Genomic DNA, 20,480 nt, shown 5'->3' with positions numbered 1-20,480 from the left:
AGGGTCTGAATACTTATGTAAATAAGATATTTCTGTGTTTTATTTTTAATACATTTGCAAACATTTCTAAAAACCTGTTTTTGCTTTGTCATTATGGGGTATTGTGTGTAGGTTAATGAGGGGGGAAAAATAATTTAATCAATTTTAGAATAAGGCGATAATGTAACAAAGTGGGAAAAAGTCAAGGGGTCTGAATACTTTCCAAATGCACTGTAACAAAATGGCTACACAGACTATCTGCATTGACCCTCCCTACTTTATATTTGGACTGACTTTATGCACACTCACAGGACTCTACACACTCACGGGACTCTACACACTCACATGACTCTACACACTCACGGGACTCTACACACTCACAGGACTCTACACACTCACAGGACTCTACACACTCATGGGACTACACACTCACAGGACTCTACACACTCACGGGACTCTACACACTCACGGGACTCTACACACTCACATGACTCTACACACTCACGGGACTCTACACACTCACAGGACTCTACACACTCACGGGACTCTACACACTCACAGGACTCTACACACTCACGGGACTCTACACACTCACGGGACTCTACACACTCACGGTACTCTACACACTCACGGGACTCTACACACTCACATTGACACTCCAAAAGAGACACAAACACATTTGCCCACACACACACAACACGAACATGCATTCATACTGACTACACACACGTACAATCATCATATACACTGCTGCTACTCTGTTTATCATATATCTTGATGCCTAGTCACCTTACCCCTATATATATCTACCCCTACCATGCCAGTATCCCTGTATATTGTAAATAAGGTATTGGCACGGACCTTGTATATACAGTAGTAGTAGTACTTACTTCCTTGTGTTCTTATTTCTATTTCTCATTTGTTTTTGTTCTACTTTACTTTATAGTATATTTTTACTCCTGATATTGATTACTGCGTTGTTGGGAAAGAGCTTGCAAGAAAGGCATTTCAATAAAAACTCACCTACTAAGGAAATGACCTTGGTAACAGCATTTCTGGCAGTTTAATGCAATAAAACATTTATAAAAAGCAATCTATTAATATGGTTTTTGAACACTTTAATTTTACGAGCATGTTAGCTGTACTTTTAGTTTATGGTTGAAGCAGCTTGTTGAGAAGTGTGTTGCATTATGGGGTAAAACATTGTCAGACAAAATTGTCCGACATGTCGACTGCATGAACTTTACAAAAATCATGTGATTGAAGGTCAATTTCTTTATAAAAAAATGAAAAATAAAGCCAAGATGAACAAAAACACATACATAACAACATGAGAAAGTCATTAAGCTACAGTTGAAGTCGGAAGTTTACATACACCTTAGCCAAATACATTTAAACTCAGTTTTTCACAATTCCTGACATTTAATCCTAGTAAAAACTACCTGTCTTAGGTCAGTTAGGATCACTACTTTATTTTAAGAATGTGAAATGTCAGAATAATAGTAGAGAGAATGATTTGCTTCAGCTTTTATTTATTTCATCACATTCCCAGTGGGTCAGAAGTTTATATACACTCAATTAGTATTTGGTAGCATTGCCTTTAAATTGTTTAACTTGGGTCAAACGTTTCAGGTAGCCTTCCACAAGCTTCCCACAATAAGTAGGGTGAATTTTGGCCCATTCCTCCTGACAGAGCTGGTGTAACTGAGTCAGGTTTGTAGGCCTCCTTGCTCGTACACGCTTTTTCAGTTCTGCCCACAAATGTTCTATAGGATTGAGGTCAGGGCTTTGTGATGGCCACTCCAATACCTTGACTTTGTTGTCCTTAAGCCATTTTGCCACAACTTTGGAAGTATGCTTGGGGTCATTGTCCATTTGGAAGACCAATTTGCGAACAAGCTTTAACTTCCTGACTGATGTTTTGAGATGTTGCTTCAATATATACACAAAATTTTCCTTCCTCATGATGCCATCTATTTTGTGAAGTGCACTAGTTCCTCCTGCAGCAAAGCACCCCCACAGCATGATGCTGCCACCCCCGTGCTTCACGGTTGGGATGGTGTTCTTCGGCTTGCAAGCATCCCCCTTTTTCCTCCAAACATAACGATGATCATTATGGCCAAACAGTTCTATTTTTTTTTCATCAGACCAGAGGACATTTCTCCAGAAAGTACGATATTTGTCCCCATGTGCAGTTGCAAACTGTAGTCTGGCTTTTTTATGGCGGTTTTGGAGCAGTGGCTTCTTCCTTGCTGAGCGGCCTTTCAGGTTATGTCGATATAGGACTCGTTTTACTGTGGATATAGATACTTTTGTACCTGTTTCCCCCATCTTCACAAGGTCCTTTGCTGTTGTACTGGGATTGATTTGCACTTCTCGCACCAAAGTACGTTCATCTCTAGGAGACAGAACGCGTCCCCTTCCTGAGCGGTATGACGGCTACGTGGTCCCATGGTGTTTATACTTGCGTACTATTGTTTGTACAGATGAACATGGTACCTTCATGTGTTTGGAAATTGCTCCCAAGGATGAACCAGACTTGTGGAGGTCTACAATTTTTTTTCTGAGGTCTTGGCTGATTTCTTTTGATTTTCCCATGATGTCAAGCAAAGAGGCACTGAGTTTGAAGGTAGGCCTTGAAATACATCCACAGGTACACCTCCAATTGACTCAAATGATGTCAATTAGCCTATCAGAAGCTTCTAAAGCCATGACATAATTTTCTGGAATTTTCCAAGCTGTTTAAAGGCACAGCCAACTTAGTGTATGTAAACTTCTGACCCACTAGAATTGTGATACAGTAAATTATAAATGAAATAATCTGTCTGTAAACAATTGTTGGAAAAATTACTTGTTTCATGCACAAAGTAGATGTCCTAACTGACTTGCCAAAACTATAAGTTTGTTAACAAGAAATGTGTGGTGCTTGAAAAACGAGTTTTAATGATTCCAACCTAAGTGTAAGTAAACTTCCGACTTCAACTGTATATGCAGGGTCAGTGCCAATACCATATTTACAATGTGCAGTGAACTGGAGTGGTGGGTTAGATAATATGTATGGGGTAAGGTGACTAGGCATCAGGATATATGATAGAGTAGCAGCAGCGTATATGATGTGGGTGTGTACATAGTCAGTGCGAAGGGTCAATGCAGATTTTTAATAAACAATGGCAACAATGCCATGTTGATCTGAGCCGTGGTGTCGGAAAACCACAGTGTCCGACTTTAGTCTGTCGTAGATGCACCTCCCCCGACTCCTCTGTCTGTGTGTGTGCGTGCAAGTGCACATGTTAGTTAACCGTTTCGGGAACCGTGAGTGTGTGCTCAGTTCAGTTTTGTCCGCGTGCCGTGAGTTATGAAGACCTATGTCATGCAAGTAGCACACGTCCTGTTTCCATGACATGTATTATAAAACAATCAATACTGTACATCAATTAAATATATTTATCTCACGCGGGTGATACGTTTATTGCGCAGCCATGAATGTACACTATATCCAACCTGTCTACACAGTGTTAATCAGATAATAATATGCCATTTAGCAGACGCTTTTATCCAAAGCGACTTACAGTCATGTGTGCATACATTTTTACGTATGGGTGGTCCCGGTGATCGAACCCACTACCCTGGCGTTACAAGCGCCATGCTCTACCTATTGAGCTACAGATCACGTGTACATGGGAATATGTTCTTCAGAGTGGTATCAATACACAGACAAATCCGTTTAGTGATGTCATAACTTCATTGGCTGGGTTTACAGTCATATTCAGGTAGGTACATTATCAGAATGTGGTGAGTTGATGTAAATCAGTTTATTCTCTTTTGGATGGATGTTCTGGTGTCGTTTCTGCTGAATAATGTATTTCCTTTGCCATTGTTGTCAAGTAAAACAAGTTGGGACTTGTTACTTTCTGTTCTACACCATCGCTTCAGATTAGATCCACTGGATTACTTCTGGATCAAAATGATCATATTACTCCGTTTTGGACAGCCCCACCCTATACTCCACCCTTCACAGGCGGAGCTAACATTTGATTGACCAACCAGTCGCCCTTCTTCGTGGAGATCAAGTTCGGCTGTTGTCTTTATATATGCAATCTATGGCTGTAGCAATCACAACACGTCACATGACCAGAGTCATCCTAATAGTTATTAAATGCACGCGAACATATTCAACAGCCCAGTTCGTTCTCTCTAGTTGCTGACACCTTTACTTATCTGGCAACAAAACCGTCCGCCCTGAACAGCTCTGCAGTCTGTTTTATTTTGTTAGCTACAGTAGCTAGTTGTAGTTAAGTTTTTGTTGTTGTGGATCTTGTTAGCAAATTACTTGTTGATTTTCTTGTTGTTTGGTAAACAATCGAATTTGCAAGATCAGCCGAGCTTCACACAAAACGTCTGTTTGCGGTTGATCAGAATAACCCAAACAAACCCAGGATGACTACCAACGCTCAGCAGGCGAAGAGTTGCCCCATCCCTACCCGGGTTCTCACCCTGAAAGACTGGTCTCAGCTCCCCGAATGCTACAGTCAGACTCCCGGGGGTACTCTCTTCTCCACAACGCCCGGAGGTAAGAGCACCCGGCCGGTTCAACCATGCACCACGCACAACACGTTTGTACCAGGGGTAGTTTAGCTAACGTTAGCCAGCTCATTTGTTTTTTTACTGCTCGAAAACTAACGTTTATATTGTGGGGAAAGGGGAACTAAACTTGTCGAATGTTGTACAAGGAAATAATAATAATAGAAATAACACGTTCACGTTAATTATAGATGTTTTGAAACGTACATTTACTGCCCCAAATCTTGCAATCAACTTTACTTAACCCTCACTGTCTCGTGACACCAGTTTATTTGGTCGTATATAAAACATGCGCAGATGAGTGCCACAGTATCTGTCTGCTTGACTTGCATCATACTGTTTTTCTGTCTGTTTAACTTGCAACGTACTGTGTTTGTTGGAAATTGCGTATGATATGCTATATGAAATTTTAAATTCAAATACAACTTAATTCAATGCATCATTAAAAAATATATATATACATATTGCGTCCAATCTTTTTAAAACGGACCTCACTCTTCGATTATTGTTACGGCTATATTCTTATTGACAGACGAAAATAAAAAAGGAATTTTTCAGGTGATGTGGGAAAAAATAAGGTTCACTTGTTCAACCCCACTGGTTTAACCGCATGGCTGCTTACGTGCAGTCAGTGCAGAGCAGTCTGGTGGTGGGATTCGGTACTGTCTGTTTACCACACACAAACTTCAGACCTGTGTAGACTCGCTGACCAGTGAACTGGCTGCTGCAATTCACGTTCACAACAACACTCATGTAAAGTGTTATGTTGGGAACCGATTCCCAATGAACTTTCACTGGGCGAAATGTAGTGTCAGTTGGGATCTGCTATACATCAGATCTCGTGATATGAAAACCATGGCACATTATGTAAGTGAAGTAGCCATAGTAATGGGAGTTATGGTTGTAAAATTGGCACAACATTCTGGAGAGGAAAAATACTGGTGGAAAAAGCATATTGGTGAACAACAAGCTCCTCTTAACCTATGACCTATTGGTGGGCGGGGCCAGATTTAGGGCGGTGATTGGGGTGGAGAGAGGGAGACATCCCCTCTGCAGACCACCACAGCTTCCCTGGTGCATTTCAGGAATACTGTAGGAACATTCTGTTCCAGCCAAGTGGAGAGTGAGAGGGAGGGCTGAAAAAAATCCAGGAATGAGCCGGTAAATTCTACAAACACCTAAAAGGAAGCAATTCATAAAACTTTCCATAACAAAGCCATCACCTACAGAGAGATGAACCTGGAGAAGAGTCCTCTAAGGAAGCTGTTCCTGGGGCTCTGTACACAATCAGAGCCCCAGGACAGCAACACAATTAGACCTAACCAAATCATGAGAAAACAAAAAGAGAATTACTTGACACATTGGAAAGAACTAACAAACAAACAGAGCAAACTAGAATGCTATTTGGGCCTAAACAGAGAGTACACAGTGGTAGAATACCTGACCACTGTGACTGACCCAAACTTAAGGACAGCTTTGACTATGTACAGACTCAGTGAGCATAGCCTATTTGCACATCGTTACACTGTGTGGATACAGACATAATGACATTTGAAATGTTTATATTCCTTTGGAACTTTTGTGAGTAATGTTTACTGTTTATTTTTTATTGTTTATTTCACTTTAGTTTATAATCTATTTCACTCGCTTTGGCAATGTTAACATATGTTTCCCATACCAATAAAGCCCCTTAAATAGAATTGAATGGGAGATAGAGAGGGGAGGATTGTGAAGTGCAACGAGAGGCCTTCCTTTCTAAGAATGGTTGAAGTCCCCTGTAGCTCAGTTGGTAGAGCATGGCGCTTGCAACGCCAGGGTTGTGGGTTCGTTTCCCACGGGGGGCCAGTATGAAAATGTATGCACTCGCTAACTGTAAGTCGCTCTGGATAAGAGCGTCTGCTAAATGACTTAAATGTAAAAGTGAGGACGTGGGAGGGCACGAGGGAGGGAGTGGTGGAATGTTTGGCTGAGGAGAGCAGAAAGCTGTGGATCCTTCATGTCCATGTTGCGTTGTGGAAGGCATGGCCAGACCAGAACAACTTAGTTATGAGCTTTAAGGAGCAGTAGGAACAGCTCTGCTACTGTCATTCGTGCTTATTTGTGATTCTTCATTGATGCCTTACAACAGATGGCCTAGAGCAGTTTCACATGATGCCTCTATAACTAGAAGTTCATTTTATGCAACTAACTGCTCATGTGAGCACAACAAGCATGCACAGGGTGATGTCCCATTGCCACAGACAGAGTGAGTAGCATTACATGGGATGGGGTAGGTTTCATGTGAACAAAGAGATTGGCCACAGAGCTGGGCTTGGCTGGGCCTCTTCTGCATAACTCAGGGCCAGGGCACTATAGTTTAGCTGCTGGCTGGCCTGCTGTCTCTGCATAGCTTCTGCCTGAATTCCTGCCCCAATGTACACACACACACACTCCCTCCCCTCCACTCCCCTTGTGTTCAGGACAGGGTGCTCAACAGGCATAGTGTGTGTGTGGAAATAGAACTGTTCTGCACTGCATCAGTTGTAACTCCAGCATGCTGTACTAATACTCAGTGGTGGAAAAAGTACCCAATTGTCATACTTGAGTAAAAGTAAAGATACCTTAATAGAAAATGACTTGAGTAAAAGTGAAAGTCACCCAGTAAAATACTACTTGAGTAAAAGTCTAAAAGTCTGTTTTAAATGTACTTAAGTATCAAAAGTAAATGTAATTGCTAAAATATACTTAAGTATCAGAAGTAAAAGTATAAATAATTTCAAGTTCCTTATATTAAGAAAAGCAGTTTTATTTTATTTTTTACGGATAGCCAGGGGCACACTCCAACACTCAGACATAATTTAGAAATGAAGCATTCGTGTTTAGTGAGCCTGCCAGATCCGGGGCAGTGGAGATGGCCAGGGACATTCTCTTGATAAGTGTGTGAATTGGACAATTTTCCTGTCCTGCTAAGCATTCAAAATGTAATGAGTACTTTTGGGTGTAAGGGGAAATGTATGGAGTAAAAAGTACATTATTTTCTTTAGGAATGTAGAAGTAAAAGTAGTCAAAAATATAAAAAGTAAAGTATAGATACTACTTAAGTAGTACTTTGAAGTATTTTTACTTAAGTACTTTACACCACTGCTAATACTAAATACTGCATGGCACCAATCCCTGTCCTCTCCATGTAACCCTGTCCAGGGCAAACTTCATTAGTAGACACCACAACATTGGATGATTCACATCTAACAACTGTTTATGAAATGTTCTGTCAGGCAGCCTGCTAATGAGTTTTTATCTATGATTGGTACACAGTGGTTCAGGTCAAACTTCAGTTCATCAGCATGATATTCATATTCAGCATGATATTCATATTCAGTATGATATAATATCTAAAAGTTTTATGAATGTTCCGTTGCAATTCAGGGAAGACTTCAGTCTGTCAGCAACCTGTCAGAGCCCTGTTGTTTACCAACCAGTCTCCACTGTAGACATGCAAAGTGAAACATGCAGACATACTTTTTATGGAGTAGCAAGTCCCCCCCCAAAAAATGAATGCACTCACTAACTGTAAGTCGCTCTGGATAAGAGCGTCTGCTAAATGACTAAAATGTAAATGTAAGTTTCCCTTTACATACTGTATGCCTAATGGTCTAGGTCTTGTGAGGAGGAGATGACATTTGGTTCCACAACAACCAAGGTGTTTGACTCAACATACCCCATTCCTGAGGCTGCCTGGTTGATGGGAGGTTATCACCACAGGAGGCCTTGGCAGCCCACCTAAGCAAACAGAATGTAGGGGGAAACTCTGCTGGTGACTACAGTACAGATCTGTAGCGTGCTACACAGAGCTCCTGGTGCAGGCTACACAGAGCTCCTGGTGCAGGCTACACAGAGCTCCTGGTGCAGGCTACACAGAGCTCCTGAAGTGTGCTACGTGGTGCAGGCTACACAGAGCTCCTGGTGCAGGCTACACCGAGCTCCTGGTGCAGGCTACACAGAGCTCCTGAAGTGTGCTACGTGGTGCAGGCTACACAGAGTTCTGTGAGTTTGGTGGTGACCACATATGGTTCTGGTCTGCCACCTGTCACCTCTTCCTGGAACTTGTTGATGTTCTCCACTTTCCTAGAAGTCACTCACTACTGCTAACCCACGACCTCTCCTTTTTCCTCTGTATCCTCCTGTCTTCCTCTCATCCCTAACTCACTATGCCCAACTGATGACCCCTCTTCCCCACCCTCCTCTCCTCCTCCCTCTCTTCTCCTTGGGCTGAAAACAGGGTGTGTGTGTTTGGTATGCATCCTGAACCGGAGGCCAAGGAGGGGTGGACTCCCAGTTTCTTCCAGATACATCCCTCCCTCTGCCCTGTCAGGGAGTTACTACTCTCTTGTATTTGTGCAGTTTTGACATCAAAAGATTCATGGCCAGTCTTCAAGGACCAGACTGGATAAATCAGGAACTATCATCAATTTTTGTACACTGAATAATGTGTTTGCGTTTACAACTAATCTCTCCAACAGATTTTATGGTACATGAGTCAATGACTAAAATAAAAATATTGGTCAACCGAGTGTAGTCTGTTCTTAAGACCAATCGATTAGTCAAAATTGTTAAATGTGTATAGACACATCCTATGTGTCTTAATCAAATCAACTATATGCACTGAGCTTGTCTGATGCTTTAAGGGCACTGTTTGATGAAATAATTAAGAAACAAAAATTACTAGAGGGAGTCTGATCGCAATTGATTTGATTGTGCCAGGCTCAGACTTGCTGTGTTAAAAAAAAAAAAAGACAGCGAGTGGCTGTGTGACTAGCACCCGTTGTCTGTCTCTCCTCCCTGCTGCAGCGACCACCACAGAACATCAACAGCGTTTATCGCGCTGTCCGTGTTGCTGAAGCTGCAACAATTACAGCCATTTCTGACTGAAAAGTTCTGTTACCGAAATCCCTCATTTGTTTAGGAAAAACATTCCCTCAACCCTTGCTCTCTTTATGTGACTCATGTATACATCGCATGCACGTGACCAATACTGATTGTGCCACACTGATCCTCAACACGGGGGCCCCTCAGGGGTGCGTGCTCAGTCCCCTCCTGTACTCTCTGTTCACCCATGACTGCATGGCCAGGCACGACTCCAACACCATCATTAAGTTTGCCGACGACACAACAGTGGTAGGCCTGATCACCGACAACGATGAGACAGCCTATAGGGAGGAGGTCAGAGATCTGGCCGTGTGGTGCCAGGACAACAACCTCTCCCTCAACGTGACCAAGACAAAGGAGATGATTGTGGACTACAGGAAAAAAAAGAGGACTGAGCACGCCCCCATTCTCATCGACGGGGCTGTAGTGGAACAGGTTGAGAGCTTCAAGTTCCTTGGTGTCCACATCACCAACGAACTATCATGGTCCAAACACACCAAGACAGTCGTGAAGAGGGCACGACAAAGCCTATTCCCCCTCAGGAGACTAAAAAGATTTGGCATGGGTCCTCAGATCCTCAAAATATTCTACAGCTGCACCATCGAGAGCATCCTGACTGGTTGCATCACCGCCTGGTATGGCAACTGCTTGGCCTCTGACCGCAAGGCACTACAGAGGGTAGTGCGTTCGGCCCAGTACATCACTGGGGCAAAGCTCCCTGCCATCCAGGACCTCTATACCAGGCGGTGTCAGAGGAAGGCCCTCAAAATTGTCAAAGACTCCAGTCACCCTAGTCATAGACTGTTCTCTCTGCTACCGCACGGCAAGCGGTACCGGAGTGCCAAGTCTAGGTCCAAAAGACTTCTCAACAGCTTCTACCCCCAAGCCATAAGACTCCTGAACAGCTAATCATGGCTACCCGGACTATTTGCACTGCCCCCCCACCCCATCCTTTTTACGCTGCTGCTACTCTGTTAAGTATTTATGCATAGTCACTTTAACTCTACCCACATGTACATATTACCTCAACTACCTCAACTAGCCGGTGCCCCCGCACATTGACTATGCAACGGTACCCCCCTGTATATATAGCCTCCCTACTGTCACTTTATTCTATTGTATATATAGCCTCCCTACTGTCACTTTATTTTTTACTTCTGCTCTTTTTTTCTCAACACTTTTTTGTTGTTGTTTTATTCTTACTTTTTTGTTTAAAATAAATGCACTGTTGGTTAAGGGCTGTAAGTAAGCATTTCACTGTAATGTCTGCACCTGTTGTATTCGGCGCATGTGACCAATAAAATTTGATTTGATTTGATTTGGAATAGGGCCTGAGCTATAGCATATCATCACATCAATAAATTGGGTATAACAAACTCCGAATACCGTACCACATTTGACAGCAAAATGGATGCAGAGGACGTGACAAATAAACTTGAAACGGGGGAATGTTTACTGGTTGCTCAGGAGGTAAAGGGGAAGTCCGATGTGTGGAATACATTTGACTAGTTGTGGAAAATACTGTAGCTCAAGAATAATAAGGTAAGGAGCAAGTGCTGCGTGCATGTTATCTGTGCCAAACAGGTGCTGTTAGATAACACTTTACATTGTTTCAAACAGACAGATTTAAACAACACTAAATAAATTACAAGCGTACCAGAGTTTTTTCTTTTTTGGTATAGCCTTTATTACAGCAAAGATTAAAATAAGTCTCATTCAATCGTGAATGCAATTTACGAAATGGAACAATTTCTTTGTTTAGGCAAATTATTCAAGGTTCGCTTTATTTTATTTTAAACTAAAATTCTTGATTGCATTTCAAATCATTAATGACTCGAATGCTGTGTATTATATAGGCTACAGTACTGTAGCCTATATAATAAGTATTGAAATATAGGCTTATGTAAGTTGCGTATTAAGACTAAACAGGATGCACGCTTAGGCTTACAGCTCGATGGTGGCTGCTATATAAGCCTACTAATGATAATGACATTATTACTATTATTATAATGATGATCATAATAACAATAATGAGATCAAGAAAAAGGAGGGTTATTATAAATATAGTTTTTTAGACAATTTGGAACAGTGTAAACCACACTAAATAAATATTACTGGAGAGGCTGTTCTAATGGAAGAAAAAGTTTAAAGCCTTTATTACAGCATAGGAAAGATTAAAACAGCCGAATTTGTGAAATTGTTTATCAGACTTGTAGGCTATTAAACAAACTCAAACAGGCAACAGAAGCAGGATCTGTTATTTATTTTTATATATATATATATATATATATATATATATATATATATATTACACACACTACCGTTCAAAAGTTTGGGGTCACTTAGAAATGTCCTTGTTTTAGAAAGAAAAACATTTTTTTGTCCATTAAAATAACATCAAATTCATCAGAAATACAGTGTAGACATTGTTAATGTTGTAAATGGCTATTGTAGCTGGAAATGGCTGATTTCTAATGGAATATCTACATAGGCGTACAGAGACCCATTATCAGCAACCATCAGTCCTGTGTTCCAATGGCACGTTGTGTTTGCTAATCCAAGTTTATCATTTTAAAAGGCTAATTGATCATTAGAAAACCCTTTTGCAATTATGTTAGCACAGCTGAAAACTGTTGTGCTGATTAAAGAAGCAGTAAAAGATTCCCACGGGGGGCCAGTATGAAAAATATATGCACTCACTAACTGTAAGTCGCTCTGGATAAGAGCGTCTGCTAAATGACTAAAATGTAAATGTAAAAATGGCCTTCTTGAGACTAGTTGAGTATCTGGAGCATCAGTAATTGTGGGTTCGATTACAGGCTCAAAATGGCCAGAAACAAAGAACTTTCTTCTGAAACTCGTCAGTCTATTCTTGTTCTGAGAAATGAAGGCTATTCCATGCGAGAAATTGCCAAGAAACTGAAGATCTCGTACAACGCTATGTACTACTCCCTTCACAGAACAGCGCAAACTGGCTCTAACCAGAATAGAAAGAGGAGTGGGAGGCCCCGGTGCACAACTGAGCAAGAGGACAAATACATTAGTGTCTAGTTTGAGAAACAGATGTCTCACAGGTCCTCTCAACTGGCAGCTTAATTAAATAGTACCCGCAAAACACCAGTCTCAACGTCAACAGTGAAGAGGCGACTCCGGGATGCTGACCTTCTAGGCAGAGTTCCAAAGAAAAAGCCATATCTCAGACTGGCCAATAAAAATAAAAGATTAAGATGGGCAGTCTGAGATATGGCTTTTTATATATATATATATATATATATATATGAGAGATGGATGATTTTTAGAGCCAGGCACATTTAACAGAGGCTATTGATTATAGACCTAATTAAGTTGGTTTCCTCATTTTTCTTAGACAATTAAGGCAAGGGCTGTTTTCTCATCTCCTAACTCCGCTGCTGCCTCCACAGCATTGTTCTCAACACCAATATGCTGGTTAACTTTGCTATTGTGGTCCTCTGTAGCTCAATTTGAAGAGCATGGCGCTTGTAACGCCAGGGTAGTGGGTTCGATCCCCGGGACCACCCATACGTAAAAATGTATGCGCACATGACTGTAAGTCGCTTTGGATAAAAGCGTCTGCTAAATAGCATATTATTATTATTATTATTATTATTATTATTATGCACATAGCAACATGGTCTAGAAAAAGGTGCCAAATCAACAGCACACTGATGAGTTTAAGAACCGCGGACAGAGACCGCTATCCAACGCGGGAGAAAGCGCATTTGTTGTAAAATATTATTTTTATTTGTGTTGCAGCTTTTGTTCTTACGTAAAATAACCATATACATTTTCAGTAGCACACGTCTTAGTGATGGACTGTACCATTCGCACGGCCTCCACAATGGATCAGTCCACTCAGACAGGATCCAATCAGACAGGTGTCTTGTACACCATGAGTTTTTGTTTTGTTTTTTTTGGCTACTGCTCGACTAAAGACATCTCGGTTGACCAACAGCCTATTGACCAAACAATCGACCAGTCGACTAAATGGGGTCAGCCCTAGTCAATTTACACTGGTTTTACCACACTGCTTTGGTCAACATGGTGCAACTCCCTTCACTGGCTGTTAACAGTCATAAAAACTGCAAGTCAGCTAACCCTGCCCCCCCCCCCCCCCCCCTGACAGGAACACGCATCATCTACGACAGGAAGTTCCTCCTGGACTGTCGTAACTCTCCCATTGCCCGTACCCCTCCCTGCTGCCTGCCCCAGATCCCTGGGGTGACGGTGCCCGCTCTGCACCCTCTGGGCAAACTACAGGAGCTAAAAGAGGAGCTGGAGGAGGAGGAGGAGGAGAAGGACCTGGCAGGTAGGAATATGCACACCAAACACACTAGACATGCGTGTGTGTATATATATATATATATATATATATATATATATATATATACAGTGAACTCCATAATTCACTGGACAGTGACCATTCTTTTGTTATTTTGGTTCTGTACTCTAGCACTTTGAGTTTGAAAGGATACAATGACAATGAGGGTGAAGTGCAGACTGTCAGCTTTAATTTGAGGGTATTTTCATACATATCGGATGAACCGTTTCCGAATTATAGAAGCTTTTGTACATGGTCCCCCCCATTTTCGGGCATCAAAAAACATTGGACAGTTTAACATAATGTAGAATAAAGTAATCATTGTTAATATTTGGTCGCATATCCTTTGCATGCAATGACTGCTTGAAGTCTGCGATGCATCGCCATCACCAGACGCTGGGTATCTTCCCTGGTGATGCTCTGCCAGGCCTGTACTGCAGCCATCTTAAGTTCCTGCTTGTTTCTGGGACTTATTGCCTTAAGTCTCCTCTTCAGCATGTAAAATGCATGTTCAATTGGATTCAGATCTGGTGATTGACTCGGCCAGTCAAGGATTTTCCACTTTTTGGCCATCAAAAACCCCTTTGTTGCTCTAGCAGTATGTTTAGGGTCATTGTCTTGTTGCATGATTAAGTGCCGTCCAATGAGTTTGGAGGCATTTGGTTTTATCTGAGCAGATAAAATATTTCTGTAGACTTCAGAATTCATTGTTCTACTTCTGTCTGCAGTCACATCATCGATGAAGACAAGTGAGCCAGTTCCACTGGCAGCCATACAGGCCCAAGCCATAACACCCCCTCCACCATGTTTCATGGATGAGGTGGTATGCTTTGGATCATGGGCATTTCTTTTTTTTCTCCACACTTTTGTCTTTCCATCACTCTGGTACATGTTAATCTTTGTCTCATCTGTCCACAATACTTTTTTCCAGAACTCTTGGGGCTCTTTTAGGTGCTTTTTAGCAAACTGTAATCTTGCCTTTCTGTTCTTCAGGCTTATCAGTGGTTTGCATCTTGTAGTGTACCCTCTGTAGTCCTGCTGGTGTAGTCTTCTGCGTATGGTAGACTTTGACACATCTACACCTGCATCCAGGAGAGTGTTTTTGATCTGTTGGGCTGTTATCAGGGGGGTTTTCTTCACCATAGAGAGTATTCTCCGGTCATCCACTACAGTGGTCTTCCTCTGTCTACCGGGTCTTTTGACATAATTGAGTTCACCGGTTGTTTTTTTCATGTTAATGATGAACAAAACTGTTGACTTGGGCATGGCCAGGGTTTGTGCAATGTTCCTGAATGATTGATTTTCATTTCTGAGCCTTATGACGGCCAACTTCATTTGCATCGACACGGCTGTCTTCCTCATGTTGTCACACCCCAATAACAACCTCCAAAGGCAATAGCAACGTCTAGAATCATTACTATTCATCAACAGCTCTCCTGCATTCACTAACGACACAAATGAATACACCTGCCTAACGACACACATCTGTGAAGCCAATTTAACAAATACTTGTAGTACCTTAAAATGGGGGGACCATGTACAAAAGGTGCTGTCATTTCTAAACGGTTCATCCGATATGTATGAAAATACCCTCAAATTAAAGCTAACCGTCTGCACTTCACGCTCATTGTCATTGTATCCTTTCAAACTCAAAGTGCTAGAGTACAGAACCAAAATAACAAAACAATGGTCACTGTCCAATGAATTATGGAGCTCACTGTGTGTGTGTATGTATGTATGTATGTGTGTGTATATATATATATATATATATATACGCACACAGTCCCAGTCAAAAGTTTGGACACATAGTTTTGATGTCTTCACTATTATTCTACAATGTAGAAAATAGTAAAAATAAAGAAAAACCCTTGAATGAGTATGTGTTCTAAAACTTTTCACCGGTAGTGTATATCTCACAAACACATTCTGTACAGATGTGCACACTGACATAAACGTGCATATGAACACGTACACACACACACACAGAGGAGGTCAAAGGGGACATGGTAGGTACACACTGGGATAACCGGCTGCTAGCGCTACCCTGCCTTTATTCCCATTCAACCAGCTATATGATCATGTTGACATGTACCTAGCTGTATGTTCTTTGCATGTCTTTATGGAATCTAGTGTTACCTGCTATCCATGCACATTGTTGCCAATTTATTCACATCTTTGTGAAATGTAGGATAACTTTCTGCATGTACAGTGTATCCTATTCTTACCAGACATGTGTGTATGCAGTATCAACAGCTATGTGTTACTGAGCAAAACTCTTGACGCCATTTCTAGCCTGGTTGTTTTAAGAAGTGGATGAGGGGGAATAGAAGGCCAAAGCAGCAGTTCACAGGCATTATCACCTACTCTTATTCTTGTCTGTCAGGCATTATCACCTGCTGTTATTCCTGTCTGTCAGGCATTATCACCTGCTGTTATTCCTGTCTGTCTGTCTGTCTGTCAGGTATTATCACCTACTGTTATTCCTGTCTGTCAGGCATTATCACCTGCTGTTATTCCTGTCTGTCAGGCATTATCACCTGCTGTTATTCCTGTCTGTCAGGCATTATCACCTACTGTTATTCCTGTCTGTCAGGCATTATCACCTACTGTTATTCCTGTCTATCAGGCATTATCACCTGCTGTTATTCCTGTCTGTCAGGCATTATCACCTGCTGTTATTCCTGTCTGTCAGGCATTATCACCTGCTGTTATTCTGGTCTGTGTGTTGAGTGTTTGTGGAACGTTACTAGGCCTTATCCCCTTGACGGTACTGTGAAACTAGGCCACTGCATCCTTGGACCAAAGTCATGTAATAGGCCTACCTAATACTAGTCTGTCAGGACCTAGACTTCCAAGTCCTGGGCCCTGTTCATTTACTATAGAAAAATGCTTTCTTCCTAGAAGTAGCCTATTCACATTAGGTAAAAGGACCCATGAGCACCAACATGTGAAGTTCATAGGAACATGTCAAATTGGCTGTCAAATGAGAGCTGAGTCTATACTTTTGAGAAATTAAGGCAAACCGTTTTCTAAAACTGTCCATCCTAAAACAGATGGAAAAGGCTTCTTAGAAAACATCTACCATTAAAACGTTTTAAGGTATTAGAAATGCCTCAAAACACAATTTTGAAGTAAAGACCCCTGCCAACTAATATCAACACTTATATTTAGTTTTGGATAATTTTTTCTGCCTGCTGTAAGTTTAAGACTTTGCCTTGTGCTTTGAAATTCTGTTACCAAAAACCCACATCTTTAAGGTATGTTCTAATTTCTCTCCCTTATGAGGGAGGATAATGAAAGTTCAGAGAAGTAACAAGTAAAGGTAGACCTATCAATTAGTTGGTGTTTTTACTGATATCAAATTTGTTTATGAATTATTAAGTGATTAAAACTTGAAATTCCGTTACCAAATCGGAGTTGCCCATAGAACATTGTGTAATGTTGTCCTATCCAAAACTCTGCAGCTATCTGTTCATATCAGTGTGTATCTTGTCTGGTACTTTGCTGTAGATATCTCTACGTATCAGCTGCCTATCTGTTGTTGTCATAGGGCACGGTTTTGTTTTGCGGCTGAAGACACACACTACTACGATGGTGAGCTGTGGGCTAGTTGCAAACAGTGTCGTTAAGTATCAGGTTGGTTCTCTGGTCCAGTTGGTTATCTGTGTTGAGAGGTCAGGCCAGCACAGGGACACTAGATACTAGATAAACAGTTAAATGGAGATTGTTTCAACAGCAGAGAGGGAGTGGCCTGGTGTGGTCTGAGGTTTGGCTGCTGCTGCTATTGGTCACGAGATTACTGTTGTTGTGGAGATTAGGCACACCATCCTCTATCTCTTTCTGTTTCTCTCTGACCCCTCTTTCTGTCCATCTCTCTCCCCTCTCCCCCTTTTCTCCCTCCACTCTCTCCCCCCTCTCTCTCCTATTTCTCCCTCCACTCTGTCCCCCCTCTCTCTCTTATTTCTCTCTCCCCCTTTTCTCCCTCTACTCTCTCCCCCCTCTCTCTCCTATTTCTCCCTCCACTATCTCCCCTCCCCCTTTTCTCCCTCCACTCTCTCCTATTTCTCTCTCCCCTCTGTTCCCCTTCTCTCTGTGAGGCTAAAGAGGATGGCGATTAAAGATGACCTGTTTTCTCTCCCCTCTACTTGCCCCCAAGACAGACAGACAAACAGAAACAGAGGGGTTAGGGGATTGTGTGTCTGCTCTGGGAGATTTGTTGTCTCTCCTGTCTGGAGTTGACAAAAACACCACATTGATAAGAAGGATGAACACAACACTGTCACTCCCCCGTCAATACGTTATTATGGGTGTGGTTAGGACTTAGTGGACTGATACAAGTAATGACTGATTTGTTAATGTCAATCTCTTTTCTCTTCCCTATCCTCTCTCTCCTTCTCTCTCTCCTTCTCTTTCTCCTGCTGTCTCTCTCTCCCTCTGTAGATGACAGCCAGTTTGAGATGGACATCTGAGCTGCAGCTCATTGCCTCCTGTGGAGAGAGCTGTTTTATCTTCTGTTCTGACGTCTGATTGGTCCTTTACTACCAGCATGCATCACATTCACCTTCTTCAACTTCCTTTTTTTAAAACGTTTTGTTGTTGAGGAAACCCTCCCAAAAGAAAAAACAGAATGGGGGTATGTTGATCCCTGAGTTAGGAAAAAATTAAGCACCAGTGTATTGTTAAGCATGGAATGCTTCAATGGTTGCAGATTCGTGTCTGAGCTGCAAGGTTGGAAGAAGCAATATGTTTGTGTTTGTAAGTTTGTTGGACTGTTGTTGATTTGTACATAAGAGTACGGTACTTTGTATTTTTTAAAAGGAGGGAAATGTACTAAATTTTACATTAAACATACAGGGATGGTGGGATTAATCAAGACTGCAGAGTTGCTGCTTGTTTTTGTTTTTTTAACGATAAGACTCCATTTTGGAGGGGCTGCTGGGCCTATGAGGGGGTCACCATGTCTGACCCTGGCATAAGGTTAAAGGTCAGAGGCTGGGGGTGACTGTTGGACAGGCGCCTCCATGCAGCTACCTGTGGAGGAGGAACTGAAATGTATCAAAGTTCAAAATAAAAAAAGGATAAAACCTAAACTTGAGTTCAGTCATGTTCTTGTTTGTTGTTGCTGCCTCATGCTTCCTCATGTGGTTACTATTTTCAAACTATGCCAGAAAGCATGTGTAAATACAGCAAGTTTACCATGTCATTACTTTGTGTGTATATATATATATATATATATATATATATATATCGAAGTAAATTGTATTCACGCGATAATATTGTGTGGTTCTCCCACTACGACTTTGGGAAGCCATGCAGTTTATAGGCTACAGATGAAATGCGTTATGATGAACTTCACAGGGTGGTGAAAGTGCACGGTGATGAGCTTGATGCTCCTTTCAATAAATATCGAGGGTTGTATTCTGGTGACATGATAATCTATGTTTGGCAGCCGTTTGACAAATAAAAAATAATCTTGTTGTTTTGTCCACCAATACCTGCACTGTATTTGCGAGTGCAAGCTATTGGCTATAGTATGAAAAATGTATGCACTCACTAACTGTAAATCGCTCAGGATAAGAGCGTCTGCTAAATGACTTCTTTTTTTTTATGTAAGTGCACGTGCCGAGACCAGAGTGGCCACATTCACTATATAACGCAATATTTTTAGTGAGGAAAACCATCAGTAGAGTTGAAAATGCGATGGAAACCCATTTAACTTGTATTTGTTATTCGGTATAAGGGAATTTAACCTTGCATACGTTATTTTTTTGTGCAGTACTTCATCGGGCACAGCCGTTTACCCGCAACAATTCGATTTGATGGAAACATCTCTGGTGGGGAAATGCACATATTGTTTTTTTTTTTTTTACATATTTTACAATATTCGCATGAAAATCTGTCGCAAATTGGATGGAAACCTAGCGCTTGAGACCTAATTTGGATGGAAACCTAGCTAATACACCCTGTCTTCGCACAAAGCCGCAGTAAAGCACATATAGACTGGTTGGTTGTTTCGCAAAGAAAACGCTGCGTGTGCACCTATGGGGCAAAACAGATGAGGTTGGCTTAGATTGATGATCACATGTAAACTATATTTAATCTCCAATGTTTATTTAAAACATAAATAAAGTTGGACAATGAGCACTTGTCTCTCAAATACATAGTTACTGTTGTTTGTTAGCTAGCTAGCACATTTTTGCCATATTAGCATAGATGTGACATCAGTCAAAACACCACCTCAAATCAAGACCTGGTGTCAAGAACAAGCTCAAACGACCTGGAACAAGCCACTTACGATGGCAGCCTCTTGTGATTGTTGCTAGCTACAGTATCTGACTGTTCCGAATCATGACGCACGGCCTTCTGCCCCTTTTTGAAGCGGTCGGATCGTTTTTTTGACGTCAGCTAAACCGGCTGAACTAGGGTATTACATAATCATATTCCGTTTTTATTTGAAGTCCTGACTATAGAAAAGTAGGAAGTTAAAGCAGGAAACATGGATTTCATACAATGCTGTCTGGATTTATTTCTGGTACAATGTGTTGCATCATTTGAAATACTGCACATGTAGCCTTCACATGTTTACATTTAAGTCATTTGCAGACGCTCTTATCCAGAGCGACTTACAGTTAGTGAGTGCATACATTTTTCATACTGGCCCCCCATGGGAATCGAA

At 41.5% G+C, this 20,480-nt stretch overlaps 1 protein-coding gene across 1 annotated transcript; it reads left to right on the top strand.

Moving 5' to 3' along the window:
- The first annotated feature begins 3,875 nt into the window (after positions 1 to 3,875).
- Positions 3,876 to 18,894, top strand: LOC311114518 (eukaryotic translation initiation factor 4E-binding protein 3-like). Its single transcript, XM_084189758.1, has 3 exons — positions 3,876 to 4,549; positions 13,610 to 13,792; positions 18,245 to 18,894. Exons 1-3 carry the CDS (start codon positions 4,417 to 4,419, stop codon positions 18,271 to 18,273), a joined length of 345 nt encoding a protein of 114 aa, XP_084045884.1. The 5' UTR covers positions 3,876 to 4,416; the 3' UTR covers positions 18,274 to 18,894.
- The last annotated feature ends 1,586 nt before the right edge of the window (positions 18,895 to 20,480 follow it).

Source organism: Coregonus lavaretus (genome assembly GCF_964263955.1).
Source record: "Coregonus lavaretus genome assembly, contig: HAP1_SCAFFOLD_484, whole genome shotgun sequence".
Classification (NCBI taxonomy): Eukaryota; Metazoa; Chordata; class Actinopteri; order Salmoniformes; family Salmonidae; genus Coregonus; species Coregonus lavaretus.
The sequence above is the reverse complement of the archived record's forward strand: the minus strand, read 5'-3'. Positions and strand labels throughout refer to the sequence as shown.